The sequence below is a fragment of the Rhopilema esculentum genome, chromosome 6 (assembly GCF_057945365.1).
Source record: "Rhopilema esculentum isolate cy_ngs chromosome 6, ASM5794536v1, whole genome shotgun sequence".
Classification (NCBI taxonomy): domain Eukaryota; kingdom Metazoa; phylum Cnidaria; class Scyphozoa; order Rhizostomeae; family Rhizostomatidae; genus Rhopilema; species Rhopilema esculentum.
The window spans coordinates 11,534,192-11,560,506 of record NC_142820.1 but is presented as its reverse complement, the minus strand read 5'-3'; the positions used below and the strand labels follow the sequence as shown (position 1 = coordinate 11,560,506).

Sequence of the window (26,315 nt, the reverse complement as noted above, 5' to 3'; positions counted from 1 at the left end):
CACTTTTTTAACATCTTTCAGGACAATATTTCTTAAACTAAGGGCAATATTTAACAGAGAATAGCCATGTTATGTGGATCAGTTAACATCCATTATTATTATTATTATTATTATTATTATTATTATTATTATTATTATTATTATTATTATTATTATTATTATTAAAAATATAAGCAACTTTATTTTTGTTTATTTTTCACACAAGTTGTCTTTATTTTAGCTGAGTGTTGCTTGAAAATTTATATTTCATTACATTAAGAAACTTAATTAAAAAGTATTGGGACACCTTTTTTGGACTCGCTTTTGCAAAGGAAACTGTTCGATATGGGCAGTCTTTTTTCAAATAACCTAGGCCTACGTATCCCAAAAATGTGGTTAAGAGTTTAAAAAATGCTTCTGTTTTTGAATCATAACCGTGAAAACATAGGGCCCTTACAATTTTTCGTATATAACAGCAAAATATGCTAAAGGGTTATATGGCCTTATAACGGCAAGACAGCACGATTTTCACAATTTTAAAAGATGCCCAATCAAATTCAATTATTTAAGTTCATATTTGCATAGCAAAGAAAATTTATAAAAAGGGCACAAGATCAAACAATTAATTTTCAAATATTATCAAACTTACGAAAATATTACAATTTCGTTAAATTATTGAATTTACTCAAGCAACTTGTAAAACTGCGTAGCACTAAAGGAGAAGCCGGTCACTAAACTTGTCGGCGACGGTTAATTTTATTACTACAGAGCATTTCATTTTAATAAGGCTGGAAAATGTGGGGGGAGGGGGGGATACCTTGACATTTTTAAAGGTACAGGGACATGCCATTATTTAGGGGTACCTTTTTTCTGAAAAGTGTGAAATTATCGGTATCACTTTTTGAAATATGTGCGGAACTATGTGTACCATTTGAAGAAGCATGCAGAATTATTGGTACCATTTTGGGAAAATATTGCAAAATTATTAGGAGGGACATTTAGCATTAACATAATGAATGACCAGTTAGAAATAAAACCATGAAATATGTGTAATATTGAGATTTGGGGCAAAGCTCATGCAAAATTCGTTTAATGATTTTTATGTGCTTTAAAATGTTATTTGCTTTGCAGGATTATGGGCATAGTTTTTATCATGTTTGCGAAATTATGGGTCACATTTTTTCAGACATTTGAGGATTTATGGGTCCAAATTTTTAACAAAAATTGGCACGTCCTCGTTAGTTTACTCCCCGAGTTAATAACAAAAGGTTTTTAAAAGTCTTGAAAATTTTTCCATAAAATTTAATTTAAAATTTGAAGTTGTCCCAATACTTTTTCTTAGAAGCGTATTGCCATCTTCTTTTTACCTTGTTTTCGATGTCTGAAACGAGGTTGATCTAGCTGTTTCTAAGGAATGAAAACAAGTCATGATAAAGTCAAGAAAGTTTGATTGTATGCGTGTATAGAGGCTTTTTACGGCAGTTGTTAATTCATGAATAATCTATGACTTTCAAGAGATTATGAACCGACCAGAAACTGGCAAATGGGTATCTCAAGTCATTGCTGTCTAATTGTCAAGATATTCCCAGCAACGAAACTCCGTAATTCATATCATCAACCCGACTCGAGAAGAATTGTCAAGGTTTGTGCAGGATAATGTGCAAAATAAGACAGATAAATATACAAAAGTTGCTTGATTTGCGAATCAAGAGTCTGTCGAGATCATGTAAGTTTTTGAGTGGCATTTAGTAGTTTTCCAATGAAGTAACCGAGTCTAATCAACTAAACATTTAATCCACAGATTTTGCTTGCGAATTGTAAGAGGTAGTATGAACTACAGAGGCGTAAAATTTAAAGAAAAGTTCATTCAAAATGTCCTCAACTAACGATATTAATTGAAAAAGCTTGAAATTTATCATGAACCTTTATATGTACAAATTAACTGATTTAACTCTAGTAACTTGATTTTTGCTTGCTTGCCCAAAGCAAAAAACTTTCCCAAACTGCAAAGTACACCCAAGATGGAATTTGGGGTTCTAATTGCAAGCAGTTTTCATTGCACAAAACGTTCATTTATGGCAACCCATGGATTTTTACAAGCATGCACTTCAGGTGCACACTGATTATCATGCTCAAGATCTTTTTGAAACCGACCCTACTCTGCACTTTGGCAAGTTCTTTATGTAAAGGAACGAATTGTTCTAAATTACCATTAGTATATCATTTCAAACACCTAACATTCTGTTATTCTATCCGTTTCCTTTTTCTGTATGATCTTTAGCTTCAGGCAGCCCTTCTACTTACCCAGGGTAGAACAAAAGTGGGTTAAAATGTATCTGTTTTTAAAGTGAGTCAATGGAAACATCAGTTTGCTTTAAGCTTGTTTTAAGCTTGTTTTAATCCATTTTTGATCATTTCCACTAAGCTGGGTTAAAATGTACCCAGGCTTAAGATATGTCTTTAGCTCTCTACACTTCAGGTAAATCAGATTTAAATATTATAAACAGAAACCAAAGCACGCATAGCTGTGAGAGAAATCAGAATTTACAACAATAGTCCTTGTTTTTCTTTTGTATAATGCTGTTGTTGTTTTAAGTGGATCAAAAGTTACCCAGGTTTGGCGTTCCCACTAGCCCACAGGTGGGTTGAAAGATACCTGGGTGAAAAATGATCCACTCAGAGACCCATTCTTAAACTTATCTGTTTTTCAAGTGGGTTAGTGGAAGCGCAACGCAAAAATGGATAAATTTTAACCCATTTTTGTTTTAAGCTGGGTTAGTGGAAAGGCTGCCTCAGTTCGATAATGTTTTGGTACAAAGTTTTGGCTCAGTGCTTGATTGATTTTGGGCACAACACTTTGGCACATCACAGAAGAAAAGGGGCCAAAAAGATATGGCATAGCATATTCATCTCACTGCGAAAGCTCATTAATTTGTCACTATCTACCTGGTCATCATTATATAGTGATTCTCAGCATTTTTCAATGGGAACAACAATTGCACATTTTCAAAAACGCTATACCTGATTTAGCATAGTGATTTAGGAAGAACTAGGCTATGGCCCACAATATACTTTAGGAAAAATTTGCAGTCATTACAGAGTCACCATGATTCATAGCATAGGAACAAATTCCTCTCTTTTTAAATGAAAATGCCCCTTTTCACTGCAAAAAGTAAAATTTGATGGTAAAAGAAGTACCACATTTGTCAGATATAGTGTCCTTTTGTCGAAGATGACATGTTTTGTTCCAAAATGGGGCCTATTTCTGCTCAAAAATTTTAGAGCAAAGAAAGTTCAAGATAAAAGAGGTACTGACAGCACGTTAAAACAGATTGCTTCCCATTGGGTACTTTGTTATAAAGGAAGTATACTGGAATTATTTTGTAACGGAAAAGGGGGAAGCTGCTACTCTGCTACTCTAGTTTAAGATTATCCTCTTTATATTTTGAATTTAAAATTGTTTTTTTGTTTTAAATTTTGCTTCATTGCACATTACATGTTAGCAGATAAGTACATGGACCTTTGGCCCACCGTAGAAAAATAACAAAATCATGTCATTTAATGATATTCCTACCAGTTAGAAATCATGAAAGAATTCCTTTACAGAAAAAAATCACTATTAAGTCCAACTGATCAGAAATTCTTATGACCGTGACCTTGTAAACAAGCTGCAATTACTACTGATAAAGACCACTTTAAAAAGACCATAATAAGCATTATTGAATAAATTTAAATATAACCACAATGAATTGGCAGGCATGCAGTGCCCCATACTTGCATACCCACCTTAGATTATAATGTACTCAAAATTGAATAGTAAGATCATGTAGATTTTAGATTGTAAACATTGATAAATGGCTCCTCCCTATGAAAGTAAACCTTGCTGTGAGTGTTCATCTGAAAAGATAACTACAACCTTTTGTTAATACCCAGTTTCATTAAAAGTAACTAGGTTGGAGAATCATGTTTTATTGATCACCTAGTAGTTGTACAATTCCAGCAGGTGCCTGAAAACTCCAATGCTTTGTTAATTATAGTCTCAATCTGACCTGTTCATGCGAGAACAAGCCATTGATCCTATTCTGGTAGTTGTTTGCAACTAAGAAAATTGCCTGTGAATATAATGTTGAATGTAATTTGATGATTATTTGAACCTTTTTGTAGGTTGAATATCCAGTCAAAAGATGGAAAGTTTGATATTGTTCTTTCAGATGGTAAGAAATGCCAGAAGCACTGCAAATTTGATTTTTCACTTTATCAGAATAATTTTTCACTGCCTACACAAAGTAGTTACATTGTTGTGGAGGGTGGCTGAAGACAAGATTTTCCCATCTATTTTGATCAAGTAGCAAAATTAGCACTTTAGGGGATGAGATATCCCTCTTTGCCCCTAAGCAACTGTGCCCCTACTAATATCATCAAATATTATAAATTTGCTTTCAAGTTGCATTTGATACCTGTTGCATTTCAATACCTCAAATTTATGTAGTAGATTTTATGTAAAATGTTTGGTAAAGATAGTTATATTACTAACCTTCTTGTTTGTTGCTTGGAATATGACTTTCCTGGCAAGTTGATTTTCTTGTAATTTAATGTATTGCCTTTTTGGTGTAAACTTATTTTTGACTCCCAGGGCCCTAGCTTTGAGAGAAAGGGGTATTACATTTTAAGATGAGGAGTTTTTTGCCACCGAGGGGTGCTTTGTTGGCAAATTTTCAATCTTGTTGGTAAATAAAGGCAGGCTTGCCCTGATTGTCAGCAAATCGGTTTTGGATAATCCTCTTGAGTAAAACAGTAAGCAGCAGTCCTTTTTGTACTATATCAAAGATGAATATTAAGTTGTAGAAAAAGACTTTGAAATTATTTCATTTGACTTATTTTAATGCCAAGAGTCTGAAAATTTCAAAACTAAGTTTTTTGCAATTTTTACATTTCTTTAAGCTTTTTAAAAACTCTTTTTCAATTTCCTTCAATATATTTCTTTCAGCTACTTTAAAAGGTGTTGGCAATGTCAAAAAGGTGATTTTTGAAGTTACACAAAATTTTATCTATATTGGATCTTGTTATTTTCAAACTGGCGTATTTAGCACAATTTATGTCATGTATGAACCACATAGAAGATAGTTCCTTTCTACTAAATATTTAAATCTCCAAGCTTTTTGCTTATTTGAATATGTTTTATAGGATGCTTCCACCACCTGGAAGGTCCTCTGTCAAACTCTGTTCTGTTTCAATTTAACCCATTTAATTTTATTTGATGTAAATAGGCCAGTTAATTTAAATGAAAATTTTTTATATTGAATAAAAAAACGATTTAGTTATAAAAATAAAAACAAGGGTGACATTGCAATTTGAGTAACATCGATTAAATTTGAATTTTAGAACAACTTAAACAGAATTTTGGAATAACTGGAATACATCAATGTACTAGAGTCTTTGTGTCATCCTAATTGCATTTGCTTTCTTTTAAAATGGGGTTTTTTAACAGAATGTTAAGATAATTTGTTAATGAACCAAACTGTAGACGACGAAAACGAACCAAACTATATTCGTCTTTTAAAACACATTTGACTGTTAGCTTGCAAGGTAAGATTAGCTGCAATTAATATTGAAATTGTACCACAATTTTGTTGCTCGAATGATTAATATAAGAAGCTTTAGTATTTTTAGATTTTTCAGTATTCGACAGAGAAGCTAGAAGACATTATTTGACACAATTTACTTGCTCTTTAGACAAATATACGATCGCTAAGCAGTGCTGGTAGGCGCAAGACCAAAGAGATTAAGGGTAACCATGTGCTACCTAGCCATAAGGATGAATCGCCAAGACAGCTAGCAAAACACAAAGAAACTCTGTCACAAAGTCATGTAAAAGTAAATACAGAAACGCATGCTGATCCCAAAGATGCTAAAAAGAAAACAGGCAAGCCAGAAAGACCAACAGAAAGAATTGTTCAGGAAAAACAGCCAAAATCCATAAATACAAGGAATACAAACACAAAAGCTAGTGACAAAGAAAGCGTCGGTGCAAAGCGTGTGACAAAAGGCAAAACATCTAGCTACACGCAGCCAAGTAAAGCTGCTGTCATTTCAGACAAGCCTGGGGTTATTTCTCAGTCTGAACTGATGTCATTGATGGAATCTTTAAAGACTGGAGATGTATCAATTCTTGAGGTGATGACAAAGGTTAAAGGAAATCAAGGGTTTGCTGATGTATCAAAATTTAATGATAAAGCGTCACTGTCGACATTAAAGAAAGACAACATCTCTGATGATGTCATAGAGCCAACATATGTCCCAGGTTTGTTCAGCTTTTACGTCCTGGAAAGGATTTCGAATTATCTTTGTCATTTATTTTATACCTACAGCCTTTATGAAATTGTACCTTCATTTTTTAGTCGCTTGTTGCGTCTTTGCATCCTACCCATCTGTGTTACTCACCTCTTTGCTTCAACCGAAACCTGGTTTGTCCACGGTCTACATTCTTATCATTACATTCTATTCTGTGCCTTCTTCACCCTTGATTGTGACCTCCTCATATCTTTATCTACAACATCCTTTCGTCATTTTAATCTCAATCGCCCAAGTGGTAGTCTCTTTGCTGCTTTTACTGGATTTTCCTCTTTTTTAAATATATGGTATTACCATCTCAACCCAACTTCCCCAATCTTTTCAACAGCTATTTGCAACTTTTGCTTCAGCGCGAATTTTCTCATTGCTTTGCCATTCTCTTAATGGAATTCCCAGAAGCAATGTCAACATCCTTTTCTAGTTTGATCTTAGAGCTATTGCCATCTCCCATACCTTTTACTGGTATCGTCAATGCACTTAAAACTTTTACCTTCAGTTGCTAAGGTTTTCTTACTTACTCAAATCAATTAAATCCAGATTTTTCCATCTCTCCGATGTCTTTTCTTCTTGGTTACAATCCATCCCAAGTCTGTGCTATCTCGATTTATTTGAATCTTCCGATGAATGTATTTATCTCTGTTTTTCTTGTTCTCGGTCAGCTTTAACCATTAAATGGTTAATATTCACATCAAGACGCTCTGTTGCCCCACTAAATATTTTCGGAAGGTGCTTTTTATTTTTAACATTCTTCAAGAGATATTCTTTAGATATTTCTCTATAACAAGACTGTTCAGCTCCCAGAATTCAATTAGCGATAGGCTTTAAAATATGTCGCTTTTAAGCATCTTAAGTATCTGTAGATTGCCTTGTAGTTTGGGTTATAAAGGTTTTTTGGTAGGGTGTCTATGTAAACCTTTAGTTTTCATCACCTTGATACCATAAATCACTGCTTTGAGTATTATCTTTAAGCCAATTCAAAGCTGAGAATCTTGACAGAAATTTTTGGACGTTTAAGAGTGTGCAAAACTTGCTGAATATGCATAATCAAAACTTTCGTTGAGATTTACTTCTTTTCATTTCTGTGTGCATCAGCACTATATTCTGTTGTACTTTTTACGTTCCAGGTCTCAACTTGGACTTTGAAAATGAAGACCACAATTCTACGTAATTTGATTTTTTCAAATTTAACCTATGGGTGGTATTTTTTGATAGTCATGTAAATCTCAGTTTCTTTAAAAATTGTTCAAACATTTCGCTATAATTTTTTTATGGTGTATTAGAAATTATTTTAAAGCATTATTTTTAAGACGAACAGAACACTTAGTTAATATCTGTATAGCTGGCAGATCGCTCGATTGCCAACAAATCTCTCATCAGACCTCAACGTGAAATAACATATGAATCAGCAAACAGAAAGAAGGATTCTATAGAGCTCTATTGTTGCTCTCCTAAAAAATGTAGCTATGAACAATGAATTCAGAAGTATATATCACCAAGACATAAGCAACACATGCAGATTACGAGATCACACTACATATTTACGAAGGGCTGAGCTGTGTTACTCTACAGCCGTAATAAATTCTCAACTACATTACAATTTGGTTCCATTTCCGCGCAGTTTTGAAATTTTGCAGCATTTTATATTTATTTGAAATCATCTTTCTAATCGATCGATATCTTTTTTGATATCTTTCTTTCACATATAGTTTTATTAACTTCGCTATTTGAATAGTTGATATAATTAATTGTCTACCAAACTTTTTATTACTTTTTTAAAGTTTGCGGAACCCCAAGGACAATTACAGTTTTGAAGGTAAGTACCAGTTAAGTTTCTGTTTCGTTTTAAATTCCACAGCATAAAAATTACGTTCCAATATTAACTATAACAAACAGTTTAACTACAAGCATATTATAATGAACAGAATTTAATACAATGAAGTATAAATTGATACAATATGTTTACAAATTAGCAAAATAGAATAAATTAAACCGCTTTGATGTGGAGTGTATACAGTATTGTATAGTCAAAGTATTTTTCGCAGAAATGTCGCAGACATATCGCAGAAATATCGCAGAAATATAGCAGAAATATCGCAGAACTGATTTGAAAAATCACTTTCATGATTTGGTGAACTTAAGTGTTTCCAAGATTCTTTATACTTTTGAAACTAGATAACAACTCATTATCACATAAAACTGTTGAAACCAATTATGTGAAGTATAACATACTGGATGCAAGTCATGACACACATATAGCTTGGAACATCAGTAATTCAAGCTTTTCTCGCTCTGTTTTTCATCACCATAAAATGCTTTATGTAGATCGTATAGAGGCATTACGTTATGCTTGATATTAGGCTTTATTTACGCAATGCTTTCTTCTTCCAGGTCCCAATATAAAAGACTCATATGCAACATCAAAAGTTAGTTTTCTTTGAATTTAAATAATCGTAAAATTAGTATTATTATGAATTCTTGACCTCCTTTTAACAACATTCTTTAAAGAAGGCAACACAGATTTACTGCTTGGCCCCAATTTAAATCTTCTTACGTTATTTTTCCAATAAACTTTTATCCCGTAAACTAATGCTTTTGTCCAAATATTTTTTAATCGAATGTTGTCAGAACCAATCATCGCGTCTTTTCCCTGTTACGTCACTTTCGATCCAGGCCTGGATATAAATTTTCTGCTCACTTTCGGCCACTATCCGACGTTTTTACTCTGAAGTGTGTCAGGTGAAAATACTTCAGTCTGCTATGTTTCAGCCTCTTGTTGCATCTCCGAATGTTCTTGTGTAGGGCATTGTTAAAAAAATTATGCTAGCATTCGTTAATTTTCAATGGTTTTTGAAGAATATGAATTTTAGGAAAACTCTTAGCATTCGATGTTCTTGCATTATTTATTTCATGCTGTGAATCGTACCTTATAAAGGGTTACCCTGTCTATTCTCGCAGTGAGACTTCAATTGCTGGCCGATGGTTTCTGACAATAAAGTTCTTGAAATTTTTTGCTTAACCTTATTGCGAATAGTTTTCGTTATTAATGACAGGGAGATTAAGCGACAAAAAAGTTGCTTTTTTCAAAAAATTGTCTCCAAAACAAGAAAAATTGCCACAAAAATAATTCTGCGGGAAAAATGCAAAAAAGAAACTGTTGCCTTTCTTTGTTATGCCAAATAAATACATATTATGACTGAATACTCAATTACTATTTTGTTGATTAGGAACCAAACAATTATGCCAGTAGACGTAAACTGCACAGTGAAGATAGTGTTTCTACTATCAGCCTGAATGAAATACCAAGGAATGGGAAAATACCCAACGAGGATCTTGACAAAGCTGCAACAAATATGACGGCTCGCGGGAAAATGGACCGTCATGCAATGCGAAGCTCTTTTGTAGTTGGGGTAAGCTTCAAAATGTTTTTTGAAATCCTGTTGCATCGTTAAGAAACTTCAATATTTGCTGATCGAAACAAAAGTTTTGCAGATACAAAGTATCATCGATTAATACTCTCAAGTCTTTGATTTGCAGTCTATGCAGTCTAAGTCTTTGAAATTTCAGCAGAGCCATGTGATTTATTTTCTTTTCACTCCTAGGCTCCTGGGCAAGTTGCATTTGACTACGGTCAATCAGACAGAGAAAAGAACAAGCAATGGCTTGCAGACCTAGGTACAAATCTTTTGCTTCAAAAGTATTGATTTAATTTTTTAATTGAGAGCAGAATTCACCCACTAGAGAAAGCTATATTTATGTTAATCTATATATCGGGATTCTGTTTTTCAATATTAACTTAGCTTCGTTCCAGCTGCATGACCCTAAGAATAAAATTTTCAAGCTTCAATGTCAATTATATTGAGATACGCATCTAGCTTTGAGGCTTTCTATATACATTCATTTAATCGTCATTTTGCAGAGAAGCAAATGCAGGAGAAGAAAAAGGCCACGATTTCGGAGAAAGAAAGACTTGCAATGGCAATGGAAACTGTAAGTAGGTTTTTTAGGATAGAAAAGTGTTCTCTCTCTCTCTCTCTCTCTCTCTCTCTCTCTCTCCTCTCTCTCTCTCTCTCTCTCTCTTTCTCTCTCTCTCTCTCTCTCTCTCTCTCTCTCTCTCTCTCTCTCTCTCTCTCTCTCTCTCTCTCTCTCTCTCTCTCTCTGTCTCTCTCTCTATTGAGAGACTTGTAGCAAGTCCAGTTACTGATCTTCAATGTTATCAAAAGAACTTGGAAATTGAAGTTCCCATTGCGCTGTTAGAATTTCCTTGTCAAAAACTAGACACTTTGAATTTCAACAAACGAATTCAAGCCATCAATCCCCTACTTTATTTGTACTTTAGTATCACTTAGTCTCCTTTCGGTGCTTTTAATGTTAACCAATCATCATCCGATAAAAGTCTCACCAACTGTTGCTTGAGAGAGTGTGGCTGTAAACGGAGCTAAGCTGAAGAGTTTTGCATAATTGAGTCTACATCTTATGTGACTGTAACCAGCAGTGTGACTATAAGCTGGGTGGGTATTGCTTCTTTTTTTTTACATTATATGATTAACTTTTGTGAGAAAAAGAACAACTGTTTAAAATTTCATATATTTGTACATTCTTAACCTCCCAGCCTTTAGCTGTAAAATTGACAAGTCGCCACGAAAAAGTTACAGCAGAGCCGGAATCTGCATATGAACCCGATGTACCACCGTTCAAAGCGAAAAGTCCTTTGGCAGAGAAGCAGGCAGATAATTCTAGTCATGGATTCATAGGTGACAGTCCGTGAGTTGCCTTCATGATTATTTTTTGCTATGCATGTTCTTATTATTAGGAACACTCCATAAGATGGGCCAATAGAATAGACGCCTAGGGGAGCCTACCAACATTTGCGTGTTTTCAAAGTAGGTAGTTCTGTACCCTAAAAGATCTGTAAAACTTCTTCTATAGCGTTTTATTTGGATAAAGAATTCCGGTTAATCGATTTCTGGTTCAAGTTTTTAAAATGTGAACATATCCAATTTATATTTCGATACCATTTAGCAAACTGTCGCTATTATTTTACAGTTGTGGACTTGATAGGACCAGGGCTGGAGGCCCTCTTTCTCTCTGATTGATTAGATTGGTTAAGTTTAGAATATAATTAATGTGGGACATGTTCCATTAAAAGAGTAGGCAATATAATTTACGATCAAAGAATCTGCCAATGTTCCCTCAAACCATAGTCATTTCACTTAGCCTCGTTCCAGCTGCATGGCCCTGAGAGTAAAATTTTCAAGTTTTAATGTCAACCATATTGAGATACGCATCTAGCTTTGAGGCTTTCCATATACATGCCTATAATCGTCATTTTGCAGAGAAGCAAATTGCGGAGAAGAAAATGGTTCTCCCTTCTATTGGCTATGCTCAACTTAACACTATTATATATGGAAATGATAGTATAGTCTTTCGAGGCAGCATCTTATGGAACTACTTTCAGAATGATTTTAAAAGCTTAACCTCCGCCTGCTCTTTTAAGAAACGTAGAAAGATATGGAGCGGAGCGGACTGCGTAAAAATTTAAAGCATTTATTCCAGATATAATATTCTTTTTCTTCTTTTTTATCAATTTCTTAATATTTTATTATATTTATATGGGTATTCATTGTAAATAGTTGGTCTGAATTAGTTAAGAACTAAGTAAGAACCAACTCTAAAGAATTTCATATTAAAACAGTAAATAATAAAAACAATGAAGGATCTTTGAATGCTTGTGTGGAAATGAATGTGGAAGTGTTGGCAAGTGGAAGTGCGATTGAATTCCAACATTCCTTGCCTGTCCGGTACTGGATAGGACCATAGAAAACACTATGGATGCTATTAGCTTTAATTAATCTTTAACGATCACCCTCAAACATCAGTTAATATTTGAAATAACATTTTTATTTCAGTTAATCAAGGGTAAGGTGTGAAGCAGAATTTCTTCTCTCGTGATTTGTGACGAGACGAATGAGAAAGCTGATGTTGGCAAGAAATAGTGCCTATTTACATTACAATGAAATTATATTGAAAGAATCGATTGGCACCGAGACATTTTCAAATTTAATAGAAGATGAAACTTTTTTTACGAGGGGCCACAGATGTAAATTCCCTCAACGCTTCTCTTGTTTTAAACTGGAAAACATAACTTCATTGGTCGATACCAGTTTCAATAAATAGAGAAAGTAAACGTTGTAAGAAGGTTTCTTCGTTTTCACATGGCTAAAATAATTATCTTTATCCGACCAGATTTTGCCAGCATTCAGTCCCAAGTTTACTGCAAATTGATTTCTTCTAGGAACGAAAGAGGCTTTGCTCGAGGTCAGCATTCGACGAAAAATCAGTTTGAGCTTGACGAAATTGAGAGAAAAAGGCAGAAAATACTGGAGCACCAGGTACAAATCATGGATCCTGATCATTTAGTAATTTTATCATAGTCACCAAATGGTTTGCATACGGGACTTTCATTTAGAATAATGAAATAAATATTGATAAACTCTTTTCAAATTTGAATATGAGTTATCAAAAATTTGTAAACAGATAGATAATCAAGCAATTAATGAAAGATATAAGAAAGGTGCTTTTTAGAACTTTTTTCTTCCCTTTGTAATATAGATTCTTTATTACTTTTTGTTTGTCTAAAAAATTTGGAAAACTGTAATAGAAAATCGTGTGTTAAAGTATGAAATGATTAAAACAGCCTTTCAAAGGCCTAAAATTTTATAAAATGTAAACTTTTGTAAATTTTTTGTTCTAAGAGATGATTCTGTTTGGCGTTCCTTGGTGCTTTGTCTAGCGTAGTCAGCAGACAGACCGTTAGACTTTTCCATGTTATTCAAGCTTAAAGTAAATATAAGCCCTGTAAATGCTCATCGTGATGTGTCTACTCTTATGTTTTTTTCCCAAAGACATTGCGTTTTCAAATATATTTTATTTTATCCTTTAGTCTCTGTTGAAGCCATAGCAGCAAAAATGCTTTGACTTAATTTTTTAGAGAGCTGTTGAGGAGCAAGTTGAAGAGAAACGAAGATTGAAAATGATAGAGAAAGAAAGGAAGTTCAGAGAAGAGCGGGAAGAAGAGGAAAAATTAGCGAGAGAAAGAGAGCAGTTGGCTAGGCAATACGAGGAAGAAGCAAGGAAGCGGATGGAGAAAGAGGTACTACTTTAATCTACTACTTGATATGCTAGAAACGAATTCACGACTAGATAATATCACATTGCTATTAGAGAAGCTTCTTGCAACTATCTTTTTGTTTGTGATGGACAGCTACTATGCGAAAAAATTAGGGTCCCTGTTCACTTGATGAAAATAATGGTCACCTACAAGAATGACAACAGCGTCAAATTCCCCGTAACTTTTCCTTCTGTAAAGCTTTGCAGACTCTAACAAACTCTTGTTACGGCTTTGACACAAGCTTACTGAGTAGAATGACAGGCATGATTGATTCAATTATATAATATAACAATGTACTCACCCAGTATTCTCAGATCCCCCTGTTCTTCCAACTTTGGGAAGTATGTTTCCACCAGTGACGTAAGGGGGCCAAATCCATATTTCATTCAAAAGCTTAAAGACTAGCAAGTACGGGTCCTGAAGAACCTTCGGAAAATTTTAGGTGGCTTTTATTTTAGGTGGCGGCAAAGACCCCTGCAACCAGCTCTACATCATTGCTACCCCATATCCTTGCGTTCGTTTCTAGGTTTACTAACGAAAGGTTTTTGATTAAAAATATGAACAATGGTGGTACAAAATTTGATAATGGCTTTGAAAAAAGCAAACTTTATAACATACTTAAAGCTTTTCGTCTGACACTCCTAGAGTCAGAATAAGGGTCCGAAAGAACAAGATGGAAAATATATACCCAGTTGTGGATCGAAATAGGCCAATCGGAAATATGTTATCAATGTGATGTTTATAATTTGACTTCTAGGAAGCTGAAAGACAGAGGCATCTGGCCTTGCAACAAAGCGTTCTTGAAGCATATGATGCTGCAAAGAAGGTATTGTTAACTATGGTCCAATATCATTTCTCCGAGAATTTAAGTACACATCGATAACAGCTGCTATTGAATAACCGTTGTTTGCATTTTTGTGTCTGGCCTGGCAGTGGCGAAGCTAGCCAAAAATTGTTGGTCCTGCTATATGGACAGGGCCACGCCCTTATTCAATTGGAAAAGCCTATGGACAAAAATTCTATTTTGCAGATGAATTTTTTCTTAAATTCAGTTAAAAGCAAATTTTAAATCGATGTCTATCTTTTGAAAAATAAATCCATACTTAAAGACGTGCTTTAGGGTGCTTACTTTTCAAACAAATCTATGTTAAATTGTAGTAAGCCTCTACAGCTGAAGTAAAAGTTCAAATTGGTGATAACTAAATTTGACGATAAAAGGGGGTAGGGGTGGCATTTGAAGTTGCATATCATATATTTGTGGTATTCCAGATTTTGGTCTTATAAACCTGACCAATCTAGATACTCTATTAAAATAATTTTAATAAACAACAGAGTTTAAAGTCTGTAGGGGCAAGTTCACATATTCTGCAGAACAATTATTCTGCAGCTGATAAAGAGAGGTACAATCGAATAATGTGTCGCATTATCAATGAAAACAACTTTATTAGATAAACCATTAGACGAGAAAACAATTCAGGTAGAAAAATGCAAATTCCGCTGAAATTGGTTTATTCTCCAACTCAAAACTTTCAATCACACAACAGTAAATTCAATTATGCTTTCATCGTCCTTGCCCAAGTCTAAGAAAATTTTATTTAGGCCACCATGATATACCGTGCCTCAAACGATCGTACAAAGGCCGAAATCAGAGTGCCTCATACAGCCAATTCTCGTTGTTTACATTTCTTTCTTGCGAACTTTGGACTCTGTCTTGTTACAAATAAAATTTATGCAGCTCAACTGAGGCAAGTTTTGCTGTCAATAATAATATCATTGGTATTGCCAAAGCAAGCAGAAAATCTGCATTCACATCGCCTCGCCATAATTCTTGAACTGGCCTCCTTGCTAGTATCTCATAGCAAAACGAGAATGCACAGGGCAATTCTTGCAGTCCTGCTCTCAGAAATAGCAGGACCAAAGGTTTTCAAAACAATGCTCTTTGACCTACGTAGGTGAACCCTCGACCAATCAAATCACAACTGCTTACGAAATGTTATGATGGTCATTTCGACGAGGTCCTGCTCCCGAGATTGAGCAGGACTGCTCTTTGTTCTAGACTATTGTGAAGCAGGACTAAATTCACAAAAGCCCATTGTGAAGCAGGACCAAACATAGGGTATCATAGTTATGAGCAGGACCAAAATACAGGGCTGCCGTAGAAGAGAACAGGACCTTGAGATTAGCACGGGATGCCTGTATCAGCTGGCGGAACTGGGGACTGTTTATCAAAAAGAATTTGAAACTTCCTTTTTGCAAAGAAGAAATTGTTTATTGTTTACAGTAAATCTTATCTTTGGAAATTCTTGATCCTGCTCAGCAGGACCAGCAAGACCTTTGGCTTCGCCACTGTGGCCTGGTCACATCTTAGCTGATGATGTTGTCAATATGAACCGATAAATTCCTTGTTTTGAGTTGAAGCTAATCATATTAAATCTTACTAGTGTTTAGGATTTCCTTAATATTCATTGCGTTGACGAGGTGTGGCTTTCTTCTGTATTATTTGTACGAAACCTGGGAATGATAACAGTTCTTATCGAAGCAAGTAATATCTCTTGCTAACGTAGAAATCTAATTGTGGATTCATTGATAAAGGTTCTTATAATTATAATTAGCTAGTTTACATCCTGACATTAAACGTTTAATAAATTCCGCTTCCAAATATTCTTTTAATATGAAGATGTCATTTTGGTATTTTGTTTTGGTTTATATTGAATCGAAATGAATAACAAGTTTTACTGCAGGAAAAGCAAAACACCATGCTTCGAAAATTGAAAGCAGGGGGACATGATATTTCCAAACTTGAGTCAGGCAGCCATGCAGAAAGTAAGTTTATTTAGGTGCTTCAAAAAGTCATGTCGTGTGTGTTGCAGTTCTTGTATCAAAAGTAAGATACTCCAAACTTTACTTCTGTGGTCAGATTTGACATCAGATGCGTGTACTGCTTAGGAGTTAAAAATTGTTGTCCTTAAGACAGTGTATGTCGTAAACTTTCCTTATTTATCAACATGACACTGAATAAATTGTGGATGTTTGGTTTTATCTGGCTTTCTCGGTTCTGATTAAGCGATCAAAAAGTTATGTTAGCTCAAAGTCCAGAAACTATTACGGTTCCACGGCTGTGAGGCAGAAGAAGGTTTTCCAAAAATGCAGGGCATTACTTGACAAAAGTATATGATGTGAGAGGAATTTACTGTTGTGCTTCAACTTCTGATTTTTCGTGACAAACCTTAGATACTTACTTAAATTCTATTTCTAAGAAGCTTTTATTCAAAAGATACAAGGAAAATTTTGTGCATTGCAAATATTGCGCAGTTGATCAGTAGGAAAGTTGGGGCTTTTTTCTGAACTCTGTTTAAGCTAGAGAGAGGAAGTAGCTGATATAACCAAATTTATAAAAATGCAAAGTTTCTGCTATTGATAATTTCATTGTGACGAAAATTGTTTCAGGATTTTTTGTGACGTCAAATATACTGTCAATAAATTGTCCGGTTATATTGGCCTGAACTCATTCAGGTATCTTTGACTTGCAGGTATAAGTTTGAAAGAAGAAGAAAGTTCAAGAACCGAAAAAATCATCTCAAGGCTATCTTTACCCTCCCATTCTATGGATGTTCCGTTCCAGATTTCTTCACGGTCTGACAAGGAATTTAGGCCAATTTTAAACCTTATGGATGAGTCTTACGAAGGAGGGAAAGAAAAGGAGAAAAACAATGCAAAGGAGAATGCAGGATTGAAGGATAAAGCTAAAGCGAAAACGTCAAAGGATGAAGCCAGTTCCAGAAAGGGAAAAGGCGAACATAAAGACTCCAGGATTCCACAGAAACCGGGCCGAAAATCCGACCCGAAAAAAGCCTCTTTGGGTAACAGATCAAAACAGGAAGAAAAACAAAGAAAGGAAGAAACTACTTTAAAACACCGGGTTGATAAAAGTTTAAAACGGACTAAAGAGCCTATAAATAATCGGAATAATGTCTTGAAAGAAAAGGCGCCGAGAAATAAGCGAAAGGAAAATAAGGTAACAAGCGAAAGACTTGTTGTGAACCATGAACCTGTGGTCGAAGATCCAGAAAGGATTACCTCACCAGATCTTGATGATGAGAAAGGTCCATTGCCTGTATTTGAGGTAGAAAATAATGATGAGGGATTCGAAAGCTTTGGACAATATTCGTATAATCGCACTTCCACAATTACGCTAGAGGAGAATTCTACGTCACGTGGAAATTCTGTTGGCAACCCAAGTAGATTATCACACGTTCAAAATAAGGATGAAAATAGTTCTTGGGTAAGCTATGAGCTTCTAATGCCTATTTCAGTTTTTCAGCAGTTTAAAAATCAGGATAAAATCTCCAAGCAAGTTTTTAATTATTCCTATCACCATCATTTCGGAAAACTCTAAACTGTATCCCATTTTGTTAAGTAATTTATTCATATGTGTAGGCTACACCTAGGTGTGTTGAAAGATTTGCACCTCCGTTATTAATATAACTCTACCCTCGAGCACAATTGTGAGATATATTTAGGTTTTCAATCTGACTTTCAACTTTTTGCTTAAGCTTCCAAATCAATCGTCTTAGAGAATCTAAGATTGAATCTCTACATGAAAAGTGGAACCCATGTATTTGAAAATGCGGGCAATGCCCTATTTTATATTTAAGGCAATGACTACTGGCTTGATAAAGGGGTCAAAATCACCCCGCTTAAAGTGGGAAAGGCTTTATAGCTCTTAAAGCTGTAGGATTTGGGACAGAAAAGGGATAGGGGAAGGTAAAGGAATAATCTAGTGCTCCAGGGAAGGGCAAAGTATTGAAACAGCGAGAAAGCAAAGAAAGTCAAGCGATTGCATGCATAAACGGGAATTCTAATGCAATATTTAAAGATAGTCCTAATTCTATTTAAAATTTTTGCAAACAGTGGTACAGGGGCTCCGCCAAAGGCAAATTAAAGACGTATAACACAAGGTTTTGCAAAAAGGTCTCCTTTTGCAAAGAAGTGGGTGGCCAAACCCTCCCCTCTTCGCCGGAGGCCCTTCGGTAGAGCGGTGCTTTCCTTCCTTGCTATGATCATAAATTTCGTATGTTTAGCAACAGTCAGAAATTTTGCAAAGATTTATATAATTATGGCTGTACAAATACCTAATCAATTATAGATTGATTTTTTTGCTACTGTCTTTTTTGTTAACAGGATTCACGGGGGTTTCCAACTGAAAGGCAACAACAAATTCTGGAACAACTTCAAGTGCTTCGCAAGGTAAGTGCCATTTTCCATGATATTTTTAACCGAGCTGCAACAACTGCAGTTTCAAACCTGAACTTATTATCAGACTAGAATGAAATTTCGCTTATCACCATTCATCTTAATTATCCTCATCACTATCTGAATTTCTCACGAGGAATTTCCCCACTTGGCCTTGCTAATTATTTGAATCAACCTACTTTCTGAGACTCAAGTTGAGACCCTGCTTTCGTTGGGACTCTGCTCATTTCAAAAGTCAATGTTTGTACCAGGCACCCTTCACTGTGCATTTGAAACCTGTGATGTTTATCAGAACTTCGACTTAGTGAAATGGAATTTTTAACAAAAGTTGCACGAGATGATCCAATGGCTCTGAAATGTCAATTCAATTGCGACCCTCTTGGGAGTGGTTTGAAGCACGGTTTACATAATTGAGACATTGAATTTCGCTGCAGTATTTTTAAGGCAGTGCAGCAATGGGTACATAGCCAGTAAAACTCCACGAGTGATAGGAAAAAGTCGGACTAACTTTTAGGCCTAGAAAGCAGGTCGAAGTTGTCATAAACTAGAGATGCACATGCAGATATCGTGAATTTATATGCTAAAGGCAGTATGAGTGGAGAGGATGTGTTTTCCAGCGAGGGGCGCAATGAAGTATGTTCTTCGCTAAAGGAAATTCTACGCACTCTGGAACAGATGAATGGAAAACTTCATGCAATCGAGGAAAATACAAAAATGTGTGACGAGGAAGCGGTTTGTGTTGCAAGGCAGTCAAAAAAGGCCGTATTGGTTTCAGTAAGGGTTAACATCTTTTCTGTGTCGGATATAGATACAGTGAAACAAGAATTTACTTGCGAATTTTTCTTAGCGGCGACTTGGGAAGAACCTCAGCTGCAAGGAAAGTATAATGTTTCTGAAATTGACTGGTCACAACATTGGGATCCAAGAATATATTTCGTTAATGCTGTTGAAATCAAAAGCATGCAGAAGAAACACAAATTAATAAGATTGCCTTGCAAGCCGCATCCAACTGTTCAGCTTTCGTTCCGTGTTGTTGGCCGTTTCAAGTCGCAGTTCATGCTTCATAGCTTTCCGTTTGATATCCAGACGCTGAAAATTCAAATTTCGTCAAAATGGAGTAGTACTGTGCTTATCTTTGATCGAACACCCAACATTCCTTGCGTGCTCTCAAATAAAAACTTTCTTGGAAAAGATGAGTGGAACCTTCTAGATCACGTGATCACAAAGGGTGCGACATCCTCTGAAGACTCTTCGAAAGTTTCTCTCATCAGCTACTCCACATTTGCTTTTGAGTTTCACATAAGACGAAGATACTCATATTACCTGACAAACATAGTTTTTATGATGTTTCTGATATCTCTGTTGTCATTTACTACATTTTTCATCGATCCAGATAGTACGGGGGATCGACTCAGCGTGATACTTACACTGCTACTCACAGCTGTAACCTTCAAGTTCGTTGTTTCGCAAAGCTTACCCCCGGTATCATACCTAACCGTTCTTGACTGGTATGTTCTAACATCAGTTATTTTCATCTTTGCTGTTGCCTTGGAGAATAGCATCGTTTCCAAGATAAAAACAGTGGATGGCAGAAAGCTGTTTGATAATCTTTCTTGTGGCATCGCAAGCTTGTCCTTTATAATTATTCACATATGGTATGGAGTCAAATCTGCAATTATCGTCAGACGAACAACTAAAGAGTTAGAATACCACCAGAGGTGCTACAAATGGAAAAATGGGCTGCTGCCTGTTTGTGAAGAGCTTGTTTCGGGGACCTTGCGTAATATGTCCAGCTCTTATTCGCCATCCCCAAGAAGGCCTTTGAGAAGAGCATCATCAAAGAGTGACATAGAAGAAATTTCTCCCTTTGAAAGTAATTTAACCCATCCGAAAACCAACATGTTGAGGGAAAAACTCAGAGAACAGAAATTGATATCTGAATGTGAAAAGCCCATTGGTTCACTCACTCGACGAAGAAGCTTGAATGAGTTAGCAAATAAAAGAGAAGATTCTGGACAGGCAACGAAACAGGACAATAATGAAGGGCGTATTATCCAACCTCGTACAAAAGAATCTTTTGAAAAATGGAAAGGTTTGAAAGCATCTGTTGCATCTTCCAGCCAATCCTGCCCTGATTTCGGCCTCAAAGAAAACGATAAACTAGCAATTTTGTCTTCCACTGCCAAAGAACGAAATGCATTGAGTATGGGAGAGGACAGTGAAAAGGACGTTCGTTGTATTGGGCTGTTGGCACCGCGCAGGAAAATAGGCAGTCAATCATTTCCACATAGTGAGTGTGGCGAGAGCACAATTTTGGGTTCTGCTGGGGGCCGTGCAAAAGATTTCGTTGCTGGCAATTTCGATCTTTACTCTGATGAAAAGGCAAGAGAGCGATCTGGTGTTGTTTCAAAGCTCGGACAAATAGAGCCGAGCACGTGCTTGAAGGAGGCCAACAGATCTCTGTCTCAAGATTCAAAGGTGGGAAATTTAGCAGAAGACTGTAAAGGCATTCCTGAAAGTGAGGAGAGTAAGAAGGCAGATAATGATCAAACAAAGGGTTGCCAGTCTTTACATGTCTCACGCTCATCATCCTGTTTGAAAGAAAGCTCTGTCAGCCAAAGAAATTTGTTTTTAACAACATCTGAATCTTTTGGAAGTCTACTTTCAAACAAGAAAGTAGCTAAATCTGTTTCATTTGATATGGAGCGCAGAGAAGACGATGCTGAACAAAACAATGGTATCAGAGTAATAAAGGACAAAGCTGTTCTTGAGAAAGGTGGAGAGGGAACCGAAAAATCAGCTTTGACCCCTCGAATGTCAAGGAGTGTAATGCAGAAAAGCCCTATGCTTTCAGATCTTGAGGTGGTAAAACCTATTATTATAAAGGAGGATAGTGTTTTGAAGGAAACGTCATTTAGCACGAATCGAGAAATTGCTAAAAACAATGCCAGCTGTGTTGCTTCCACATCTGGGGCTAGAAAAGACATTCTTGCCAGTTTACAGGACACTTCAAAAGACAAAATGGATTATGAATCAGACGAATCCTCAGGCTCTGATCTCTCTGAATCAGAAATCACGGGACCGATTGCTAAGACAGAAAGTGACATCAGTGTTCTCATGCTTGGTGGGGGTATGAATAGGAATTTTGGGTCTCTTGCTGAGATGGGAATGGGGATTAGTAAAGGAAGAAACATAGATTGGAAACGAGGGTGACTACTAAGATACCAGTTGTTGATATAAAACTTAATAGATGGACAAAAATCTTTTTTAATTAAAGACTGACATATCACAATGCTGACTCGACTGATAAATAATAAAACTGCATGTTGTGTTTTCTATTATATTCGAATTCCAATCGAGTTTTTTAAAAAAACAAACTAAATATGTAAGGGTTTTTTCATAACACGTTTGACACGTAAACGATTCAAAGGGCATGAAAGAAGCATTGGCCGTATTTATCAAATGGCAACCAATCAAAATAAAAGCCCTTTTTGTTGCCAGACATTCCATGCCTTTATTTTCATTGATTAAGATCTATCTCTGGAAGTTGAAGATATTTTCAGGTTGTTTTAAGACAACCAGGACTGATTTCCATTTATTGTTCAAGACTCGAGAGTAAGCTTAAGGAAAGCTGCATTTATTCTGTACAATTTCTATGGTGTGAGACGCATCTTAGAAATAGATTCTTGCATCATCCTAAATTTTTCTGATAATTTTGGGTTTAAATCTTTGAAGACACGTAAATGACTAGATTCAAATGCGAATTGTGATCTCCCTGCTACATCCCCTAAGAACTTTTCCTCTTTTTTTCACTCCTCCTGCAAATATCTTCTTTGGAGTATATATGATTTAGCCTGGTCTCAATAATTTTTAGCTATTCTTATATACATATACAGTTTTCCAGCTCGTGGAAATTTTTTTAATTGATAATAATGGCTGCGAATAAGGGATGATAGCTGCAAGAAGCTATAAATAAAGAAGGAACCAAAGTTTGTTCTGAACAGCAATATAGAGTAGAAGCTATAAAGTATATTAGATGTTAATGTAATATACTTGGGTTGGTCTTGTATCTAACGAGCCAAAGTTCACAATAAAGTGTGAGAACCCTATGGTTGTTCTTCTTCTCAATCAGAACTGTTCAGGCGTTCTTCTTGGTAGGTTAATTGGTTTATCGTCATAATTTAATCTGGTCATGTTGAATAAGGCTGGTCAGGCGAAGACTGACGCTGATCTTGTTTGTGTTATATTCTGAATAAAAGTTTGAGTAACATCCTAATGTCCGTAAGAATCGTATTGATTCTACTTAGCAGTTGATTACGTAACCTGTTCCGTCCATCAGTCTTCTTGTTGTTGTGCCCTATCGTATGACATCAGCTACCAGTTTATGTCATTTTTTCCTGCTTTTCGTGCTCCTAGAAGTTTTCGTGTATATTTGTATTAGGAGTGCTTAGGGTTGGCCGCCAACCATCAACCTAAAATATAATTATAGCTTGCAAATTGACCCAAAAGATAATTTTTCTTGCCCTACACGTTGAAGTTTGCAATTTTCTCTATCTTTTAAACTTTTCTTATATACAAGACCCAAAAAATATTTCAGAATTTCATGAACCCAATGTAACTGTACAATTGACTGTCCGAAAAAACATTTGCACAATTCTAAGCCCATGAAAGTAACCTGAGCACCCATATCCTAAAAACATATTAGTCTCTTTCCCGGGGTGAAAACAGTGTAATGTCTCATCCAAACACTGACCCCTTGTTATCAATCCTCAATACGAAGCACATGCCAAAACTGGCTGGGACGTCAAGCTTTGAAAAAAAATTAATAGGAGTAAATGTCGTTTGAACTTTTAATAAATGTTCCCATGGAATAATTTCTGTTGAACAATCCAGTAAACGTCTAATGCGACAGGCTTGCAGATTTTGTTGCAGTTTTTTGATGGTATAAAAGGAAGGATCTGTAGCTTTTCTTTTTGTGATAAATTCTAAGACGATCCATTTATCTTTTATGATAATAATAGTAATGATTTAATGATAATACACTGCCAAATTTTCTTCTCGGAGCAGTTATTATGAAATAAACAAATAATTGCCAGGAAAAACATCACGTGTAGTATAGTATAAGGCAAATTTTTTTCAGATTTGAAATACTTCAACTACAATTTTTAATAAGTCTATTCATTGCTTTTTACAAGATTTTGGAAGATGTAGTACTTCTTTTGTCGATTGAGGAAAATTACTTTGCCAAACTGATTTTAGTATGAGTTAGGGAAATTACTTTACGAATACAGTAGTTGCAGAGAAATATTTTGTCTCTTTTTACATCTTGCAACACCACGCCTTCGTCCTCAATATCTGTTCGATATGACCTGAATCTACGTTCGCTTTAATTTTGGTTATTTTAAAGTCATCTTCGAAATGATAGTCCAGGCAGAAATAATCTATGATTTTTATTTAACCTTTCAATTGACTTCGCATACTTTTCTTTTTCAATAATGAATTTTATAATGATGTTGGTGAAACTTAATAATTATTTAAACTTAAGACTTATGATTTATTTGAGTAATCTAAGCAAACAAAATAAACATGACTTTCAAGCAAAAGTTTTGAGGTACTCTCCTCGTTGTAAAGCTTGTATTTTGCTAGTATGTTCAATTTCTGTTTCTTTTCTTGATGAAAAATAAAATAGGAAGGATTTTTGCTTTTTTCTCCATTCTTACCAAATTATATGACTAAGAACAATTTTAGGCTCAGAATCGCAAATTAGTAGTAATATTTCAGCTCAGTAAGAAATAAGGTTTTCTTTTAAGAAAAAACAGTGTATGCCATGTATCTGTCCCTAATTATTTGATTTCTGTATTTCAGGGTCTTCTGGACAAGCAAAAAGAGTACGAAAAAGTAAATACTCCTTCAGGAGGGAACTTCCAATGAATTACTTAGAAATTTTAATATATCTAGTTGTACATGCACATATCATTCCAGATATATATATATATTGTTATAGCTGTAAATTTAATAGTATTTCAATCAAATGCACACTAATAAATGAAGCTCTGATTGCTGTTGTCTGCTATTTTTCCACTGTCAAAATTTTGTATCCAAATTTATTTGAAGTTGGCGTACAACTTAGTTTTGAATCAAAGATTACTAATTGAGAAAATATAGAACCATTTGCCATTCTGGTTTTGAAAAGAAATAAGCTGAGAAAATTGTTTCCTCATTTAGTAAAAAGATATCCCTCCAATTTCGGAGATGCTCAGGCAATGTTTGATTGCTTATTAAGGCCTCGTCTATATTAGAAAAGAATTTCTGAATTTATTTGTAACAGCATCATTGAAGTGTCTCACGACGTTTATGTCACCGCCATGATAAACCTATCCCCCTTCCTGGAACATTATTATTTTGTCAAATTCGTTTTCATCGACTACAAAATTTCAAGCCAGGTATTCAGTAAACAGTTGCATGCAGAAAGGCTCTCATTGAACCATAAGGATAGTTTGAGCGATGACATTTTTTAATTGGACTTGTATCTCCTGATGAAAATTTTCAGAATTATGAATAAAATCCTTCAATTCCTTGCGAAATAATGTAGCATTTGGCCCACAAATTGTTGAGAACGAAGGCAAATCACTCCAAGAAAATTTCATACACTTTTTAGGAAAATCCTATTGTTTTATCTGAAAATCCCTGGAAATCTATTTACCCCTCGGTTGAGAAGGCAATGGTACATCGTTTGTTGCAACTTCAGTTACCAAGATAAAATAAAGAATTTTTTATCTTGCTGTTTTGGCAATGTTGCACCATTAGTAAATCTTCATGAAAATATTCCCGCTGGTCTTTCTTCTGTGAAATCCCCAACAACTCGCCGAAAAACAATGATATTGAAAACAGATCATTGGAAACTTTAACAAGGCAAGTAAATAAATGGACAAATATTGCATCTAATGTCTCACCGTTTGGACAGGGCTTTAGGTTTGAGAAACCTTTGACAATACGGGATAAATGGGTATTTGCATCTAAATCTAGTTTTGTTGTTTTGTTGAATGAAAAAATTGTTTTGGAAATTCCTTGTGGGAGAGTGGATTTTAAAACTTTTCTGAGGCTATGTAAGTTGTTGTGTCCCTATATGTTACTGGTACTACGTAGCTCAGTAATGTAGACAGGAAAATTCATAGGAGGGGCGATATATTTCGATTTTCCAACAAAAATCGAATAAGCATTTTTTATATTTTTATTGAATTAGAAATGAAATAGAAAACGAGATTAAATCTCCCATTAAGTCAAGTCAAATGTCATAAATCAGGCTACTTGGAGATTTTCGTCTCTTAAAAAAGGCATTTCTAAGTACCATAAACTTGCCAATCGTATTCAGAATGATGGAATAATCGTTACATTCAGCTTTAAAATATTTATGTCAAATCTAGAAGTTAGATAAAAAAGAGAACCACGTTTTATTGCCGACGAGATCAGAGCTCTTTAGCTTTACGGGGGTTTTGCCCCCTCGGACCCCCTCTATCGAACTAGAGGCTTGGAAAATAACATTCCTTATACTCAGAGAGAAAAA

At 35.3% G+C, this 26,315-nt stretch overlaps 2 protein-coding genes across 2 annotated transcripts; both read left to right on the top strand.

The window, feature by feature from the left end:
* The first annotated feature begins 1,377 nt into the window (after positions 1–1,377).
* Positions 1,378–26,300, top strand: LOC135686018 (uncharacterized). The gene is made up of 18 exons (XM_065202162.2): positions 1,378–1,705; positions 4,144–4,193; positions 4,967–4,998; positions 5,713–6,280; positions 7,455–7,494; positions 8,109–8,143; positions 8,719–8,753; positions 9,555–9,737; positions 9,930–10,002; positions 10,247–10,317; positions 10,940–11,091; positions 12,623–12,719; positions 13,319–13,480; positions 14,256–14,324; positions 16,240–16,321; positions 17,029–17,780; positions 18,680–18,745; positions 24,617–26,300. Coding segments are annotated over exons 1-18 (2,535 nt in total). The 5' UTR covers positions 1,378–1,703; the 3' UTR covers positions 24,683–26,300.
* Positions 18,752–24,602, top strand: LOC135686020 (uncharacterized). Its single transcript, XM_065202164.2, has one exon. It carries the CDS (start codon positions 19,343–19,345, stop codon positions 21,962–21,964), a length of 2,622 nt encoding a protein of 873 aa, XP_065058236.2. The 5' UTR covers positions 18,752–19,342; the 3' UTR covers positions 21,965–24,602.
* Positions 26,301–26,315: the final 15 nt, after the last annotated feature.

Excerpts from the sequence above, each read along its gene's own strand:
- LOC135686018 (XM_065202162.2), top strand. Across the intron at positions 7,495-8,108 it reads AATGAAGACCACAATTCTAC|TTTGCGGAACCCCAAGGACA; the intron begins GTAATTTGATTT and ends ACTTTTTTAAAG. Across the intron at positions 10,318-10,939 it reads TTGCAATGGCAATGGAAACT|CCTTTAGCTGTAAAATTGAC; the intron begins GTAAGTAGGTTT and ends TTAACCTCCCAG.
- LOC135686020 (XM_065202164.2), top strand. The coding sequence starts at position 19,343 with ATGAGTGGAGAGGATGTGTTTTCCAGCGAGGGGCGCAATGAAGTATGT.